This window comes from Capra hircus, assembly GCF_001704415.2.
Source record: "Capra hircus breed San Clemente chromosome X unlocalized genomic scaffold, ASM170441v1, whole genome shotgun sequence".
In the NCBI taxonomy this organism is placed as follows: Eukaryota; Metazoa; Chordata; class Mammalia; order Artiodactyla; family Bovidae; genus Capra; species Capra hircus.
The window spans coordinates 19450645-19470065 of record NW_017189516.1 but is presented as its reverse complement, the minus strand read 5'-3'; the positions used below and the strand labels follow the sequence as shown (position 1 = coordinate 19470065).

At 41.6% G+C, this 19421-nt stretch overlaps 2 protein-coding genes across 3 annotated transcripts in view; both read right to left on the bottom strand.

Moving 5' to 3' along the window:
• JADE3 (jade family PHD finger 3) overlaps positions 1-8556 on the bottom strand; it is a 113362-nt gene extending 104806 nt beyond the window's left edge. Inside the window, exon 1 of one of the 2 annotated variants that reach the window (XM_018043969.1) lies at positions 8382-8556. The gene's annotated coding sequence lies outside the window, so the exon portion shown is untranslated. Of the gene's footprint in view, positions 1-7919; positions 8024-8381 lie in introns of those variants that run through there. The other variant, XM_018043970.1, reaches the window with a different exon arrangement.
• Positions 8557-11783: 3227 nt separating this feature from the next.
• Positions 11784-12461, bottom strand: LOC102173078 (60S acidic ribosomal protein P1-like). The gene is made up of 3 exons (XM_018043625.1): positions 12418-12461; positions 12080-12173; positions 11784-12006 (listed from the first exon to the last, which is right to left on the bottom strand). The coding sequence occupies exons 1-3, from the start codon at positions 12459-12461 to the stop codon at positions 11812-11814; spliced, it is 333 nt and encodes a 110-aa protein (XP_017899114.1). The 3' UTR covers positions 11784-11811.
• Between the last annotated feature and the right edge of the window lie 6960 nt (positions 12462-19421).

Genomic DNA, 19421 nt, shown 5'->3' with positions numbered 1-19421 from the left:
ATTTCTAGGAAACAAAACTGGCTGGATATATTTTTTAACAAGGATAGTTCTGACCAGGTCAATAAGTTCATATCACCATAACCATACACCATTTGTTTTTAGATAAATGTCCTGAATTTTTAAATGGGGTAATATATTCACATGGCTTAAAATTCCAAAAGTATACATAAAAGTTTATGTAATGAAGTCTCCTTCCCTCCCTCTATCCCAGCCATGTGTGCCTCAAAGCTCAGTGTCTTGAGTATCCTTTCAGAAATATTTTATGCTTATATAAGCAAAAATGCATGCATTACTGCCCCACTGCTGCTGCTAAGTCACTTCAGTCGTGTCCGACTCTGTGCGACCCCACAGACGGCAGCCCGCCAGGCTCCACCGTCCCTGGGATTCTCCAGGCAAGAACACTGGAGTGGGTTGCCATTTCCTTCTCTGATGCATGAAAGTGAAAAGTGAAAGTGAAGTCGTTCAGTCGTGTCTGACTCTTAGCGACCCCATGGACTGCAGCCTACTGGCTCCTCCGTCCATGGGATATTCCAGGCAAGAGTACTATTATACACAAATGTTAGTATACAATATACAGTGCTCTATTTCTTGCTTTATTTTTCATTTTGTACATCTTGAAGATCATGCAATATCAATGTAATATTTTACTGTAGAAATCAAGCCTTGATTGATCCTTAGGCTATAACCACTCTTTTGCTATTATAAGCAATACTCCAAGTAATATCCAAGTATTTATTGAATTCATTTCTGCAAGTGTTTGCTGGGTCAAATGATATGTGCATTTATAATTTTGATGGCTATTTCCAAGTCACTGACTTAAAATATCAGGGATGTTTAATTTTTATCCTAAGAGGAAAAAAAAGATACTGAGATTCTATCACCAGGCAATTTTCTGGAGCTCTAAGATGTACAAAATAAAGCCTTCTACTCAGTTTTCCCCATGTGCTTACTAGGATCCAGTTGAATTTTCATGTAATATATTTCAGGCCACAAGCTGGTTGCAAAGCCTATTTCAGGTATGTAAAAGGTGTTACTTCTAAAATCGTCACAAGCAAAAGCCGGCTGATGCCCCAAATTACTAATCACTGGCCACTAACTCTGTAGCACAACAGTGGATTCTCCATTGCAACCACACAGAGATTTTAAAATTTTGACCAAATAAAACATACCTCACAGAATTCTTTGTCCTTGTTATAATGCCCAAATAAGGATTTCTTCTCTTAGGTAAAATTGTAACTCACATAAAGGTTATGAAGAAAGGCTGCAGAAGTTTCTCTCATCTTTCAGGTAGTGATGGATTCCCAATTAACTATCTTTTTGCTTGACCTCAAAACCTAGTGCAGTCTAGCACATTACAGTTTTTGTGCTAAAGCTTGAACCAGAGGTTGAGGAAACCCAGGGGCTCCTTTGATAATAGCCATATAAGATCAGTGAGCAACCAAGCCACTCATGAGACTGTATCTTGAGCCACACTGTCACCCTTTGGCTTCCTTCCAGAAAAACTATCACTCAGCTTCAAACCGATAAAAGAGAGATGGCACAATCATATTATTTAGTCTCAAGAATACACTACATTGGGACTTCCCTCGTGGTTCAGTGGTTAAGACTCTGTGCTTTTAATGCCAGGGGCACAGGTTTGATCCCTGGTTGAGGAACTAAGATCTCACAATGCTGTGTGGTGTGGCAAAAAAAAGAGAATACACTACATTTATAAGTAAGTGTTTAAAATGATTTATCAAAGGAAAACAGATTATATTTATTAATAATTAATATGCATTATTGCAGTAATGGTCCCCTCCCACAATGACTCTGGGCTTGGCCAAGGAACTTCTGTGGTTTGGCTGATGGGACAGTATCAAATGTGACAGACACTTGAGAAGTGCTTTTGCCTTGGTGCCTGCTCTCATCTGCTACTCTTTGCGCCTTTGAGACTATGATGTTAACAAGTCCAAACTAGCCAGCTGGATGAGGGACCACTTGGAGTGAGGATGAGCCATCCCAGCTTAGGGCCTCCTAGACCAACCAGCCTGGCAACTACCAGATGTATGAGCAAGGCCATCCTAGATCATGCAGTTGCCAGCTAACCACCCTCCCTCCCTTCCTCTAAAAAAAAGTTAACTGACATAGGCTACTCCAAAGTAAATATATCTGTGGTCCAATACATATGGAAAGGGGAAGAGAACACTGATCTTCCCCTATGAAGTTTACTCTGCACATAATAGTTCCAAACAGAAAAACCTGCAGTACCTGGATGAGAATAAATATGTAAGTATCGAAAAAATTCCTGAGTCCTCCTGGATTCTCACAAATGCGCTGTCTGCCATCACAGATGGCACACACTAAAACACACATACACACAAAACACAAAAAATTTTCATTTAGTCAATGAAGCATCTTTATCATGATATATTTAAACCAAAGTCTTATAATCAACAGTTCCATTTCTAACATGAACTTAGGTTTCCAGGAATTACTTTTTCTTTCAGTTCTACTTGTTTCCCCATTTGACAGGGCTTGGTGAAAGCTGAAAGAGCTCCCTCAACGCAGCCTAAAAAGCATCAGGTAATACGAGCCCAATTAAACCTCCTTCTAGAAGCATTCCACAGGACCAGCTTCTTCCAGCATCACACACAGCAACTCATTTTAGCCATGTTAATGGTGGGCAGTAAAAACTGTTTAAGATCTACACATTTGGGCCAGAAACATTGCCTCTATTGGATCACTAAGTGAGACACTAAAAGGGAAATGACTCTCTTAAGCCACTTCTGTTTAGGCTTCAGGAGATGCCTTTCTGGATTCACACATACACACACAGAAACACCTTCTAGCAGCCTCCTACAGCCCTTGGAGTAAAACACAAGCTCCTTAACGAGGTCCCATAAGACCCTGTCAATCTTACCCTGCCTGTCTCATCTCTTTCTCCAGGTCCTAGTCAAACCTCTTTGGATCCTTTCCACCTCTCTCCCACCTCAGTGCCCTTACAACACCTGCTGTTCCCTCTGCCTGGCAATCCCTTCTCTCTTTTACCCTGCTTTTTCCTGCTAAGCCTTCAGGATCCAAGGCACCATGCTGGTCTCCATCTCCCTCTCTGAAGCATTCTATGTCTTACTTGCTGTTTGACTTTAGGCAAGTTACCTTTGCTTCACCTCTTTGGGCTTCATATCTCAGAAAGAAACCCTGTGATAAGCACTTAGCACAATGCTTAGCACACAAGAAATGGTTAACAAATCATCACTGCTGTTATTGCTATTACCTCATAGTAAATCTTCATCGCAATTTAGTACAATTAGTAATTAGATATTTATTTGTAGAAAAATAGAAACACCTCCTTGGATTTCACCTTAATACCTAATCCCTTTCATGCTATTTCCCCCATAATGCAATTCTGGAAGGGAAGATGAATGTTTATTATAGAGCAATTATTACCTCAAAAGTGCGTTTTGGCAGATGAAGAAACCGAGGCACAGTGAAGTTAAGTAACTGGTCAAAATCAAGTGATGGATTAAAATCCAAGTTGGCATGACCCTACAGCCTGTGCTGTATATGACACCAAAGGTTTCTCTAACTCATGAACCTTGTCAACTAAGAGCAGCGAGCATCAGAAAAAATGAATCTTCATATTTACATACTTCCCAAACGACACCCAGGTATTTAACTCTTCAAATCCTTAACCAGCCTGATGTTCCAATCAGCCGTGTAAATTCCTTCAGCAGAATACTCTTCCCCTTGATTGAGATGGTAGATTTCCTTACCTTTCCACTGGATGTTGAGCTTTCAAGGGGATGAATATCTTTTACCTCTTATACCCCTAGCAAACAAATTTGTTAAATAAATTAAAATGTTGGAGAATATATAATAAGTACAAAGTTGGGGAGTGGCAGAATGAATTTTCATAAAAATATTAAAGTTTGGCATAGCTAAAAACAAATTTGACAAAAATGACAACAAAAAGGGAGTTTATCTTAACCACTTTTACAACTGATAATGATTTCTATATCTAGCACCAGAGATTCCATGTTATTTACAAATGGGTATTTTACAACTTTAGGTAGACCACTCACCAATATTTTGCTATACCCAGCAGCTGCATTCGAGCCACCCTCATGAGCAGATGCCTTTGACAAATATCTCAATGGTTACTTTCAAATGGGTCATAAAAGAAAACAGAGCAAATGATAAAGCAAATGGGAGCAAACTGTTAGTAAATGGTAAGTTTGAGTAAAAGGAATACAGGAGTTCTTTGTACTATTTTTGCAACTTTTCTGTAATTATAATATTATATCAAAATAAAAAGTTCTGAAAATTTGAAATTAAAAAAAAAAGATATTCCCAGGGGATTGAACACACAAGGTACTGGCCATGCTGGTACCATATTACCTTGTTACCTGTTCCAAAAAACACACTCCAGAGTCATGTTTCCTTGCCTATCAGCCAATATCAAAGGACAAAAATCCCATGGGCAACAGGGCTCAGCCACCACTTCTGGGTTGGGACAGAGATTAAATTATTTATTGCTTGAAGAGTACTAATGAATGCATAGGTATCTCCTATTGGACAAAGCTCCAGTACTATTCCCCACACCAAGCACCCTACTTTCTTCAGTCAGCTACCCTCTGAGTCCTTACTTTCCCCTCCCCAAGCTCAGTTATGGGGCCAGGCAAATTCTCCTCACACTTTCTTGTTCACTGTTCCACCCACACAAGAGCAGCACAGAGACAGATCTGATGGTAAGAGCTTTGCTGCTATTGTCTATGGAGAGACTTACAGAGAGTAAGAAAAAATAACCCTGGGGGAATCACGAAGATTCCAGAAAACGGAAAACTCAAAGCAGTAGTTACTTGGTCTGTAATGACCACTTGCTAGCACCCTTTTATTCATTCATCACTTCTACCTACTCATCCTAGACCTTCCCCACTCCTCAAAACAGAATGCTTCAGCTTTCCTAGCCACTGTAAGTAGGACAACAGATAGAAACTTGAAATCATTCAAGTGTCCCCATATTAGCCATTTCAGAAGAGTGCCACATGGGTGTCACCCAACACTCAACCCTCACCTATAAGGTGAGACAAATGAAGATCATAGTAAGTTATCCTTGGATGAGATTTTCTTAATGTAAACCAGCATATGATCTCTACCTTCCTCAGCTCCTGTTTCGTGTAAGCTCTATGAGGAGGTAGATGCATTATGTCCTACACAATGTTCAACCTCTGTATCCCTGATCAAGGCTTATTAGAGCCCTCTGTAATGCCATGTCTTCAAAAGCACCCAATGCCTTCTGCCTCATGCCTCCCCCCCAAATACTTGCTTAGTTCCAGCCATACCTCAAAGTATGTATAAAGAAGAAATGGCTTTGTGTAGCTTAGGGGAGAAATGGGTTGTTAGAGTTGGTGGAACACAAAGGAGAAAAAAGACAAGCATTACCAAAGAAATTCATATTCAACCTACAGCCTTCAACATCCTTTGTTCTTAAATATTTTAACTTTCTCTAACCCATACAACTCAACTATGAGAGCCATGAACCATCATCTGTCCTGCTCCTAGAAACCTTCTCTACAGGCCAGAAGGTGGGTCACAGGTGCCCCTCAGGCTGCTTCCAAGTCTCTCCTGGTGGCCAACTGATCACAAACACTTCAGGAAGGACTGAGAGGCCCTTCTTCACTCTCCCCTACCTGTGACCAAGATTCACCAACTCACAGCAACACGACTCAGAAAAGTGGGAGAATGAAAGTGTAGGTTCTAGAACCAGACAAGGACCCCTGAATATTTCAGAAATGACTGGACGAAGAATGCAAGAAACTCTGCCAAGGCACCAAGACTAGGTTACAAGCATTTCTCAAGCAAACAAAACTGTAGAGAAGAGCACAGTTGAAGAAAACGTGTCAGTGATGGCAGCTAACACTGAGAAGATCTCATGTAATTCTTTCACCCTTGGAGAGAGTTTTTACCCTCTTATAGTTCAAGTATTTAAATTCAGAGCTCACTTTAGATGAAAAAGAAAATGACACGTTATAAAGGTAGATAGAATGCCTGCCTGCTAAGTCAAGTCGGACTCTTTGCGATCCTATGGACTTATAGCCTGCCAGGCTCTTCTGGTCCATGGGATTCTCCAGGCAAGAATACTGGAGTGGGTTGCCGTGCCCTCCTCCAGGGGATCTTCCCAACCCAGGGATCAAACCCAAGTCTGCTGCGTTAGCAGGTGGGATCCTTACTCCTAGGCTATAAACAGAAGAGAGGGGGAAAAAAACTACATCTATTTCACTTACCCACATGATGCTATAAAAGCAAGAGAACTACACTATTTAAAGGGTACAGAGGCCTAGGATCCACATTCCCATTGTTTACAGATGTTATGAAAGTATTAAATAAAAATAGAATGCTTTGTTCAGGCCGACTCCTTTCTCACCGCCACCCCCACCCCCCGCCACCTCACCCCCCAGGCTGACAAGAAATGGCTGCAGGGAAGGTATTTAAGAGAACTACTCTGGGAAAGTGGATTCTGGGTTGCTTAAACTAAGCCAAGATGTTGTGCAACCAGTCTTTACCTAAATTATTTTCCATTACTTTGCCAGTTTAGAGAGAAGCAGACAGTTATCTTTATCAGAGAATGAGGTCGCCTTTCCCTCCAGGCCACTGGAATCACCATCAACACGGTTTTGATTTCTTACACAATCAGGCGCGCGCGCTGTGGGGGGGGGGGCCCCGAGGAGGCCCGCGGGGTAGGGGGGCGGACACGGGGATCTCAACCTCAGCTTTACAGATCAACGGATCTCACATCCAAAACAACCCCATGAACATCTGAGAGCATGGATTTCCTTGCATCTCAGAAAGTCAGAGAAGCGGCCAAACAAGTTTCTTGCCAAATGCTTAGGAGCTGCATATGTCCCAGGGCTACACAATGATACCAACTTCTAAACATGCCTTCACATACCACCATTATGGTCCCACACTCGGGGTCCCTCCCCCCGCTTTCCCCCCTCACAAATAATAAACGCAGGTTGGTTACCGCGTGCAATTTAAAGTCGGACTTCACCGAAGCAGTAGCTCGAGAAAAGCGAGAGGAAAAGATTGGAGGCAGACTTTTTTTTTTTTTCTTTAATCGATATCACCATGGCGTGGGGAATAAAACCAACTCAATCGCTGAGAAAAGTTAAGTTTTCCGTGCCCAGCTGTGGGAAAAATTTTCCCGTAAGATTCGGAAAGCCCTCCCGTTTTTCCCACCCCCGCCCCCCCGGACCGCCCGGCACTCTCCGGTCGCTGCGGCCCGGACCGGCAGCTCTGGAACAATAACGCGAGGGGGAGGGAAAGTTCGTCAGCCCGCGGGACGCCGGGGCTCACTAACGGCGGGACCACGCCGCCGCCCGCACCGCCGGGCCCCCAGTCTCTGGGACTCGGTTCTTCCCGCCCCTCAACAGCGAAACAGTCGGGGTGCGCCCCCGCTCCCTGGAGCATCCGGCCCCAGGAGGCCCGCAGAGCGCGTCCTCACGCCGCGGGTCGGACCCCGGGAGCCCCGAGAGCAGGCAGTGAACCGGGAGGGAGGGGGCGCCAGGAGGGGGCACCGGAGGAAACGGCCGCAACAGTTATGGCGCTCAATTTCTGCCCGAGTGTAGCCGCAGCCGAACCCGGCCGGCCGCCCCCACCACCCACGCCCCCGGGCCGGCCACCCAGCGCTGCCCGGAGCCGGCCGAGGAGCCACCGGGCACTTTACCTCAGCCCACACACGCTCTCGGCTCCAAGGCTCTGGGGACGCCGGAGGCCACCGCCGTGTGGAGCCGGACCGACCCGGAGCGCGGCGAGGTTGGTCTGGGACGTTGCGCTCCGTGGCGCCCGTTTCCACTCCCTGAGGCCGCCACTCCCGCTACCCACCCGACGCGACGCCCCCCAAACCCGCTCGCCCCGCGTCCAGCGTCAGCGGCGCCTACCTTGGCGCGGCGCGACCGCTGCTCCTTCCCGGCTCCACACTAGGGCCCGGCAACGTGCCGGGCGAGTCCGGTAGAGGTGGTAACCGCCCCCTGAACCGCTCGCTTTCTTCTCTCCCCTCCCTCGCACCTGCCCCCTAATCTCCTCCCTTACCCCCCGCCCTCCGCCCCGCCGCCGGATCCGCCGGGGCCGGCCCCCGCGCCTCAGCTCCCGCCCTCGGCCCTCGCCCGCCCGCCCGGCCCGTCAGGCCTCAGCGCTGGGCAGGCGGTTGGGCGGCGGCGGCAGCGAAGGAGGCGGCGGCGGCAGCGGCTGAAGCGGCGCGGAACACTATTGTATTCCTGACACTGTGCGCTCCCACGCTCCGCCTCTTCCCCTTCCTTCCTTCTCCACCGTCTCCCCAACCTCCGCGTTCCACTCCAACCGCCCCCCCACCCGCAGCCAACCGCCGGCCGCGCTCGCCCTACCCGTCTCTGGCTCCCTGCTGTCCGACCGCTCTGACCGCCGCGCGCTCTTCTGGCGGGCCGGGCGCAGTTTGCCACCGCCGCGCGCCTTGAGGCCCCGCCCACTTAGTGCTCCCGCACGCGCCGCGCGGGGCTCCAGGTGGGTTCCTCTCAGCTCCTGCTGGGTGCGCTGCAGCCTGGAGGCGCCTCACCACCTCTGAGGGAGGGAGACGCCGACGATGGGGAGGTGCCTGGGTTGTGTTGAAATGCTACCTAAGCTTTTCATGGCCCCTTTCAACTCTGAAGTTCTATAAGTGGACCCTCCTGTATGCAACTTGTTGTCGGTCACTATTGATTTAAGCCGTTTGCGCTTGAATTACACCTATAATAATATTCAAGCCGAAGTGGCTATTCACAGAATAAATTTATTCAGTTGCAGGCACAAGTGGTTTATGAGGTGTGGCTTTTTGATGAGTCAACTTGGTTAGGGTACAGCCCCCAGTTATTCAGTCAAACACTAACCGAGGTGTTGCTGTGAAGGTATTTTCGTGTAATTAAAGCTCCTGATCAGTTGACATAAAGTGAGGGAGATTATCCTGGATAATCTGTATGGGTCTGGTCATTCCTTTCTGATTGCGTGCCCTATAGATTTTGGATTTGCCTTGCCTGCCCCACATTTGTAAGCCAATGTCTTCTAATCAATGAATGAATAAGTGTGACTGTGTGTGCGTCTTTGTGTGTCTGTCTCTGGATGAAAACTGACTCATACAGATGTTTAAGCAGCAAACTCTTTACCATGAACTCATAATTGTCATTTTCATTCACATTTCTAGGCTAAACAAAAATGTGGGCTCTTTTTGTATTTTGTCTGTTTTCAGTATTAAAGATGTAGTTCTATTTCATAATGTGCAAATATGTGAATTCTAAAATATTCGTGGTCCTTCAGACTTACCTCATTTATTTATTATCCTCCTTTTATTTACCTCAGTATTGCTGGACTGTGCTGTGCTTAGTCGCTCAGTCGTGTCCGACTTTTTGTGACCCCATGGACTGTAGCCCACCAAGCTCCTCTGTCCATGGGGATTCTCCAGGCAAGAATACTGGAGTGGTTTGCCATGCCCTCCTCCCGGGATCTTCCCATCTCAAGAAAGGAACCCAGGTCTCCTGCATTGTTGGCAGATTCTTTACCAGCTGAACTACCAGGGAAGCCTTACCTCAATATTATACTTATTTTGAAATAATTATAGATTCACAGGATCTGTAAAAAAAAAAAAAAAGTATTACAAAACAGTTTGAAGTGCTCTTCACCCAATTTTCCCCAATGGTAATATCTTACATAACCAAGATATTGACATTGGTACAAGCCACAGTCCTTAACTTAGATTTCGCCAGTTTTAAATGCACTCATTTCTGTGTCTGTATGTATAGAACTGTGCAATTTTATCACATGTGAATGGAATCATACCTTTTGAAACTGGCTTTTCTTCATTTCAGCATCATTTCCTTGTGAATCATCCAAGTAGTTGCACATATCAATAGATCATTCCTTTTTATTGCTGAGTGGTAGTATTGCTATGGATGTACTACTGTTTAACTATTCACCTGGATGCGTATTAGGGTTGTTTTCAATTTTTGTGTATAAGAATAAAATTTTGATGAATATTCATGCAGAGTTTCTTGTGTAAACATTAACTTCTCTGTGGCAAATACCCAGGAGTGTAATTGCTAGGTTGGATGGTATGAGTATGTTTAGTGTTATAAGAAACTGCCAAAAATTTCCAGACTGTCTATACCATTTTACATTCCCACCAGCAATGTAGAGATCCAGTTTCTCTACATCTTTGTCTGCATTTGGTATAGTGGCTGTGTTTTTATTTTTATCATTCTAATAGATGTGTTGTGATACCTCTTTGTTTTAAATTGCATTTCCCCAATAGCTGATGTTGTTAAACATCTTTTTATATGCTTATCTGCCATTTGTATATCCTCTTTAGTGAAATGTCTGCTCATGTATTTTGCCCACAACAGTAAATTTTTTTGTGTGTGTGGCTCTGCTGGGTCTTTGTTGCTATGCAGTCTTTTCTCTAGTTGTGGCAAGCAGGGGCTTCTCATTGCGGTGACTTCCCTTGTTGTGGAGCACGGGCTCCAGGGCATGCAGACTTCAGGAGCTGTGGCACGTGAGCTCAGTAGTTGTGGCTCCTAGGCTCTAGAGCACAGGCTCAATAGTTGTGGCACAGGGGCTTAGTTGCTCCCTGGTATGTGGGATCTTCCTGGACTAGAGATCGAACCTGTGTTTCCTGCATTGGCAAGCGAATTCCTCACTACTGAGCCATCAGGGAAGCCCTGCCCATTACATTTTGAGAATTCCTTATATATTCTAGATACAAGTTCTCTGTCAGATAAGTGATCTGCAAATATTTTCCCAGTCTGTAACTGGTCTTTTCATCCTTTTAAGAGATTTTGAAGGTCAAAACTTTTAATTTTGATGAAGTCCAACTTATCAATCTTTGCATTTATGTATCATGGATTGGTGTCATGTCTGAGAAAAATTTCAGCTAGCCCTAGGTCCCACAAAATTTTCTCTTGTATGTCCTTGTAAAAGTATTATCGTTTTATATTTTACATATAAGGCCATGATTCATTTGAATTAATTTTTGTATAAAATGTGAACTTGAGGTCAAGGTTCATATTTTTGCCTATGAATGTCTGATGGCTGAAACACAATTTGTTAAAATAACTATTTTTTCTTCCATTGAATTGCTTTTGCACCTGTGTCAAAATCAGCTGGGCATATTGTATTTGGCTGTTTGGGGGCTATTTCTAGGTTCACCATTCTGTTTTCCTGTTATACCTGTCTATCCCTCTGTGAATACCAAGCAGTCTTTCTTAAAATTTATTTTTAATTGGAAGATAATCACTTTACAATGTTGAATTGGTTTCTGCTGTACAACACCAAACAATCTTGATTACTGTAGGTATGTATTTCTTTATTCTTCTTCAAAACTGTTTTAACCATTCAAGGTTTTTGCCTTTCTATATAAATTTTGGAATGAGCCTGTCTCTATCTACAAGAACCTTGCTGGGATTTTGATAGGAATTGTGTTGAAACTATAGATCAGTTTGGGGCGAATTGAAATCTATACTATACTGAGTCTTCTAACCTATAAACACAATATATATCTCTCCATTTATTTAGATATTCTTTGATTTCTTTTATTGCATTTCGGAATTTTCAGCATGCAGATCGTGTACATGTTTTGTTAAGTGTATACCACTTAATATTTCATTTTCTTTGGAGTGACTGTAAATAATATTGTGTTTAGAATTTCAACTTCTTTATTCATTATTAATATATAGAAACACAGTTAATTTGGGGTGTTGATCTTGTTCTTTGCCTTTTTTTTTTTTTGCAGCAAAGAGCTCAGCTTTTTATTGAATGTGTTACTAAAAAGGTTTAGTCAAAAAGACCAAAGCCCATGTCATCATTAGACTCTTCAGATTCTTCTTTCCTTGCTTTTACTTTCTTCTTAGCTGAGGCAGCAGTGGTGGAGGGAACAGGACCTCCTGCAGGATCAGCACCAGCTACTGGGGCAAGTCCTCCGGCCCCCACGTTGCAGATGAGGCTACCAATGTTGACATTGGCCAAAGCCTTCCCAAACAAGCCTGGTCAGAAAGGCTCAACACTTACACTGGCTGCTTTAATGAGGGCATTGATCTTACACTGTGTCCTGCAGGATGAGGGCCGAGTAGATGCAGGAGAGCTCCAAGGAGGCTATGGTGCGGGCGAGTGCCAGGTGGGGGCTGCTGGGAACGCTGCTAGTCGCCCAGATGAAATGAGGGTCTCACCCCAACAGGGCCTTAGCTTCCTTGGAAGGACCGTGTACTTTAGTGGCAGCTGAGGAAAGCCTTTGACTTTGTTGAATCCACTTATTAATTAGTCTTAGCAGTTTTTTGCATAGATTCTTTGGGATTTTCTCCATAGACAATCATGTTGTCCATGAGTATGGACAGTTTTATTTCTTCCTTTCCAATCAGTATGCCTTTTATTTCCTTTTCTTGCCTTATTGTGCAGATGAGAACTTTCAGAGTGGCCTGAGCAGACATCCTTCCCTTGTTCCCTATATTAGGGGGAAACATTCTGTCTTTCACCATTAAGAAAACTGTTAGTTGCTGTGTGTTTGTTTTTGTAGATGCTTTTTTTGTCAAGTTGAGCAGATACCCTTCTATTCCTAATTTGCTGAGAGTTTTTATCATGAATGAGTGGTGAATTTTGTCATGCTTTTTCTACATTACTTGATATGAACATATGATTTTTCTTCTATAGCCTGTGGATATCATAGTTTGGTTTACATTGATTGAATATTGATTTTTTAACTAATCTTGCATAACTGGAATAAACCCTACTTGGTGATGGTATAATTGTTTTTATACCTTTCTGGATTCTATATAGAATAATTTGTTGCAGATTTCTGTGTCAAAGTCCCTAAAAGAAGTTTGGAGAGTTTTTTCATAGTGTGTTTGTCTGGTTTTTGTATTAGGTGAATACTGGCCTCATAATATGAGTAGAGAAGTTGTACAGAAAAGAGTTAACATAGCAGGCCCTTGGTGGGCCTCTGGGAACTGGGATTTCAGGAGGATTTCCACCATCCCCAGAACTGATAAGAGTGACTCACTATGCCTAAACTGTTTGTACAAATGTGATTTATGCTGGGACTAAAATTCAAGTCTCCTGATTTCCAAGCTGTGCGGAAGAGTTAACATAGCAGGCCGACTGTTATCCTTTGAAAGTCCTGTTTGCAAAGTTGGTTCTTTGATGGCATCTGGAAACTTGGATTTGGGGTGAGTTCCTCCCATTCCAAGGACTGATAAGAATATCCCACTCAGCCTAAACTGTACAAACAGTATGGTTTATGTTGATCATCTGCTTTCCTTCTAGGAGTCTGGAATTTTGGTAAGTGCTAAGCAGCGAGTGCCTATATGATCAACTCTCAATAAATACCCTAGGAACTAAGTTTCTAATGAGCTTCCCTGATAGACAGCATTTAACATGTGTTGTCACAACTCTGCTGGAGGACGTGAGTATATCTTGTGTGACTCCACTGGGAGAGGACTCTTAGAACCTTGTACTGGTTTTCTCTGGATTTTGCCCATGTGCCTTTTTCCTTTGAAGATTTTGCTCCGTTCTCTTTCACTGTAATAAATAATAGCCTTGAGTCTGATTGTATGCTGAGGTCCTAGTGAATCATTGCGCATGAGCACAGGGATGGTCTTGGAAACCCCTTACACAGAAATGCTCCCTTCTCTTTGATATTCTGGAAAAGACTGTGGAAAATTGGTGTTAATTCTTTAAATGTTTGGTAGAATTTTCCAGTGAAACCATGTGGACCTGGAACTTTTCTTCCCAAGACCTTTTAAATTACAAATCTAATTTCTTTAATAGTTATTGGACGATTCAGGTTATAAATTTCATATTTTCTGAGTTATGATATTTTGTGTTTTTCAAGGAATCAGTCCATTTTATCTAAGTTGTTGAATTTATACACATAGGGTTTTTCATAGTATTCCTTTTTTTAAAAAAATTATTTATTTTTACACCACATGGCATTCAGGATCTTAGTTTCCTGACCAGGGATTGAACCCATGTCCCCTGCAGTCGAAGTTCAGAGTCCTAGTTACTGGACTACCAGGGAATTCCCCATAGTATTCTTTTCTTTTAAAAAATACAAACACATCCATCATCTCACATATTTACTCTCCCTTTCTTTTTCTTTGGTAAGAACATTTAAGTTCTACTTTCTTAGCAATTTCAATTATACAATATAGTATTATCAACTATACTCATGATGTTATACATTAGATTCTCAGACCTTCTTCATTTTATAGCTGAAAGTTTGTAGTTTTTTTTTTTTTTTTTTTTTTTTTTGGCTCATGTGGCATGTGGGATCTTAGTTCCCAGACCAAGGACCAAACCTATGTTCCCTGTTGTGGAGGCACAGAGTCCTAACCACTGAACCACCCAGGAATTCCCTGGAAGTTTATACCATTACACCAACATCTCTCGGTTTTCCCTACCCCATCAGTCCCTGGCAACCACTATTCTATTCTCTGTTTCTATCAGTTTAACTTTTAAAAAAAATTTCACATGTAAGTGATACCATGCAGTATTTGTCTTTCTCTGACTTATTTCACTTAACATAATGCCCTCCAGATTCATCAATGTCACAAATAATAGGATTTCCTTCTCTTTTTTTTAAGGCTAAATGATATTCTTGAATATATGGTGTAAAAATAAATAAATTAAATAAATATATATATATATACACACATATATCATATTTACTTGATCCATTACTTGATCTGTTGACACACACTTAGGTTGCCTCCATACCTTGGCTCTTGTGAATATTGCTACCTTGAACATGGGCGTGCAGATATCTCACGAGATCCTGATTTCCATTCCTTTGGATATATTCATTCCCAGAAGTGGAATTCCTGAATCATATGGTAGCTTTTTTTTTGGGGGGGGGGTGTTCCTAATGTCAAAGAAATACAATAATTTGCAAGTTTCTTTTCCAAAATTGGGGGTGTTCTCTGGTTGCCTAGTGGTTAGGATTCTGGGCTTTCACTGCTGTGGCCTGGGTTCAATCTCTGGTTAGGGAACTGAGATCTCACAAACCACACAATGTGGCCAAAAAAAAAAAAAAAAAAGAGAGAGAGAAAGAAAAAAAAAAGCAAATAGTGGCATTTTAAAACGAATATTTTGGTTACGGATTGACTATATGTTTGCTATAGGCAAACATTTCCATGGCATCTTTCTTCCAAAGACTTTGGGTACTGGGTTGAGAACTTTATTTTCCTTTTAGTTGGCTGCAGGATCTGTGGAAAGATTTCTCTGGCTCATTTGTGATATTCGTGATTTATGTCTTCTCTCTTTTTTATCTTAGTCAATTAGTTCTATAGGTTTATAAATTTTATTGACCTTTTCAGAGAAACAGCTTTTTGTTTAATTGATTTTCTCTTATTGTTTTTAAATTTCGTTGATTTCTGTTCTTATCTTTGTTATTTCCTTCCTTCTGCTTGCTCACTTTGGGTTCATTTTCTTTTGTCCTTCTTTTTCTAGTCTCCTGTGATGGGAGCTTATATGATTGATTTGAGACCTTTCCTCTTTTCTAATGTAAGCATTTAGTTCTAAATTCCCATGCCAGCACTATTTTAGCTACATTCCACAAATTTTGATGTGTTGTATTTTCAGTTTTATTCAGTTCAGTATATTTTTTAAGATTTCCCTTGAGATTTCCTTTCGACCTATGGATTAATGAAAAATGTGTTATTTAGTTTCCTAGTATTGGGGGATTTTCCTGTTGACTTTGTTATTGATTTCTAATTTGATTCCATTATGGTCTGAGAATATACTCTGTATGATATCAGTTCTTTGACATTTTGTTGAAGTTTGTTTTATGACTCAGAATATGAGCTATCTTGGTGAATGGTATTTGAAAAGAATGTGAATTATGATGTTTTTGGGTGGAGTGTCCTATAAATTAGGTCCTCTTGTTTTATGATGTTGTTGAGCTGTATAATCTTGCTGATTTTATGTTTAGTAGTTCTATTGTGAAGAATGAATATTGAAGTTTCCAACTATAGTTATAGATATGTCTGTTTCTCTTTCCAGTTCTATTAGAGTTTACTTCATGTGTTTTGAAGCCCTGTGTTTGGTGCATACACATTTAGGATTGCTATGTCTTCCTGGTGAATTGACTCTTTTATCACTATGTAATATTCCTCTTCTTCCCTATAATTTTGTTTGCTCTGAAGTCTACTTTATCTTATATTAATATAGCCACTCCTAGTTTTATAAATTAATGTTTAAATAGTATATCCTTTTCTATCATTTTACTTTCTACCTACCCATGTTATATTTGAAGTGAGTTTCTTGTAGACAACATATAGTAGGGTATTTTTAAAAGCCATTCTGTTAAATGCCATTAAAATACAGAGATATTTTTAATTCATGTATTTATACTATTTACCTTTAGCACAGTCATTGATACCTTAGGGCTAAAGTCTAATGTTTTCTTATTTGCTTTTTATTTTCCCCTCAATTTCTCATTCCTCTGTTTTCCTTTTCTTGCCTAACTGTAGGTTGCTTGAATGTTTTTTTAGAATTCCATTTTTTATTTACATTTTTTTAGTATATCCTTTTATATAGATTTTTTTTTTTTGCCCCCCTTATGGCATGAAGGATCTTAGTTCCTGGACTAGGGATTGTACCCAGGCCCCCAGCAGTGGAAGCACAGAGGCCTAACCACTGGACCACCAGGGAATTCCTTGTATAGTTTTTTTTAATTTTTGCTCTAGGTATTAAAATACACATATGTAATATCACAATGTACTATGACCATAATTTTACCAATTCTAGTAAAGTGTAGAAATCTTATTTTCATTTATGTCCCTTTACCCTCCCACTTTTAAAATACAGTTTTCTTATCTGTTTCTCTGTATACATGAAACCCAACATCAGATGGTGTTATAATTTTGCTTCAACAATCCATCATGATTGAAAAAAATTCATGAGGAGAAGGATAATCTACTATTTATCCTTATTTTGACACATTTGTTTCCCTTCATTAAAAAAAATTTTTTTTTACTTTCTCATTCTTTTTTTTTACTTTTATTTTTTTAAATATAAATTTGTTAATTTAATTGGAGGATAATTACTTTACAATATTGTGATGATTTCTTATTTCCCTTTCTTTCTAAAGTTCCAAGCTTCCTTCTGTTATCATTTCCATCCTGTTTGGCGAGCTTCTCTTTATCATTCATTAATAGTAAGTCTGTTAATAAAAAATGTTATAAGTTTTCTCTTATCCAGGAATGTCTTTATTTCCCCTTTATTCCTAAAGGATATTTTGCTGATCATGGAATTCAGGTTTGATTTTTTTTTTTTTTTTTGCGCTGTACTGTATGGCTTGCAGATCTTAGTTCCCAACAAGGAACTGAACCCATTCCCTCAACAGTTAAAGCATGGAGTCATAACCACTGGACCACCAGTGAATTCCCAGATATGACTATTCTTTTCTCCCATCTTTTGAAAAATGTGTTACTTCCTTCTAGCCTTTGTAATTTTTGATGAGAAATTCCCCATCATCTAAATCAGTGTCATTCTGCAGATAATACATTTTTTTCTCTTTAGTTTCTTTCAAGATTTTTTTTTCTTTATCTTTAGTTTTCAGAAATTATTTATGATGTGTCTTAGTGTGGATATTTTTTAGTTTTCCTATCTGGGTTTCACTGAGCTTCTTGAATTTTTAAATTTATGTCTTTCACCAAATTTGGGACATTTTCAGCCATTATTTCTTTGAATTCATTTTCACCTCTCTTTCAGTGACTTCAGTTTTATGAATATTAGCACTTTTGTTGTTACTGTCCAACAACAGGGGAAGTTTTACCCCTCTTTTCTCTCTTTTGTTCAGATTGGAGAAATATTACTGTTCTGTCCTCAATCACTGATTCTATTCTGTCATCTTCATGCTACTATTGAACACCTCCAATGAGTTTTTGATTATTGTATTTTTTATTTCTATACTTTGGTTCTCTTTTTGAAACTTCTATCTCTTTGCTGAAATTTTATGTATTTCTCCATTTGTCTCTTTTCTTTGTCTTTTTTTGGCTGTGCCACATGGCTTGCAGGAATCTTAGTTCCCTGACCAGGGATTGAACCCAGGCCCTTGGTTGTGAGAGCAGGAAGTCCTAACCACTGGACTGCCAGGGAATTCCCTCTCCATTTGTTTCAAGAGAATTTGTAATTGCTCACTGAAACATTTTTTATGACAGCTGCGCTAAAGTTCGTTCAAGATAAATATAACCTCTGATTGATCTCAGTGGTATATCCGTTAATTCTCTTTTCCCAGTCAAGGTGTGATTTTACTAGATCCTGGTATGATGAGTGTTTTTCCATTGTCTCTTGGACATTTTGCACATTAGGAGACTCTGGATACTATTTAAATCTTCTATTTCAGCAGGCAATAATCCTATTTAGGTTTAGTGCACAGGTGCTAGCCTTCTTTTGTGGGCTGTGGTTCCAATGACAATTTTGTTTTTAGAACCTTTGCAGTACTATCCCTGTCTGCTTTGTTTGTGTACTATTTGAAACGACCTTGACAAGTGAAGAGGTATTCCACACTGTAGTTCAGTTCTCAGACCTTCAGACATGTTGATTTAGTCGGTTTTTCCTTGTGGTCAGTCAGGTATCTTTCCAGGACTTCCTATACAGATTTAAAGAATCCCACCCCAGCCCCCTCCTCTTTAAGATCCTCTCTTCACTTTCTTATTGAGAGAATGAGGGCAATAGTTGCCACTGGCAGACAAGGGTAAAAGTCTAGACCTCTCACTTGGTCTCCACTGACACAGCAGGCAGGGGGAGGGGCTCTCTGGATCCTCTCTTTGTGCTTTGTGGGAGAGGAGTGACAGAGATCCAAACTCCCCCGTGTGCTCTCAGCCAACACCCTGGTAGGAGAGGAAAGTGACTCCCCACCACCTGCCACTTGATGGGGGTCAGGAGATCCTGTGCCTCCCTGGCCTTCCCATGTCACCAGGTTGAGGGGAGGGGGTTGGGAGATGGCAGGCCTGCTGGGGCTGAAAGTGCTAACCCTGGCTACCTGGTGTTGCGGGGTGGGCCACAGTGGTGTGGATTTCTTGCCGGCAGAGCACAGAACCATCCCCACCCCCACCTTTCCCTCCCCCCTACTCCCACCTGTGCCACTGTAGCTGCCACTGTGGCTCCAGCTTGCTCTCCATGAGGGGTGGAGTGGGGGTAGGGAGGGCTTCCCAGGCTGTCTGGTGCTACAGGACTCCCACTCACACGGTTTGTGCTCTTTGAGGAAGAAGAAAGCATAGGAAAGCGTTTTTCCTAGCTGACTACAGCTACAGAATGGAGGACCAAAGTCTAGTGCCGGTCCTCAGTTGCTGTCAAAAAGGTTTCTCTCCTGCTGGACTGTGTTTCTCTCCTTTCCAGGTACTTTGGCCAGAAAGAACAGGTTTTTCTTTGACTTTGTTTTTGTTTGC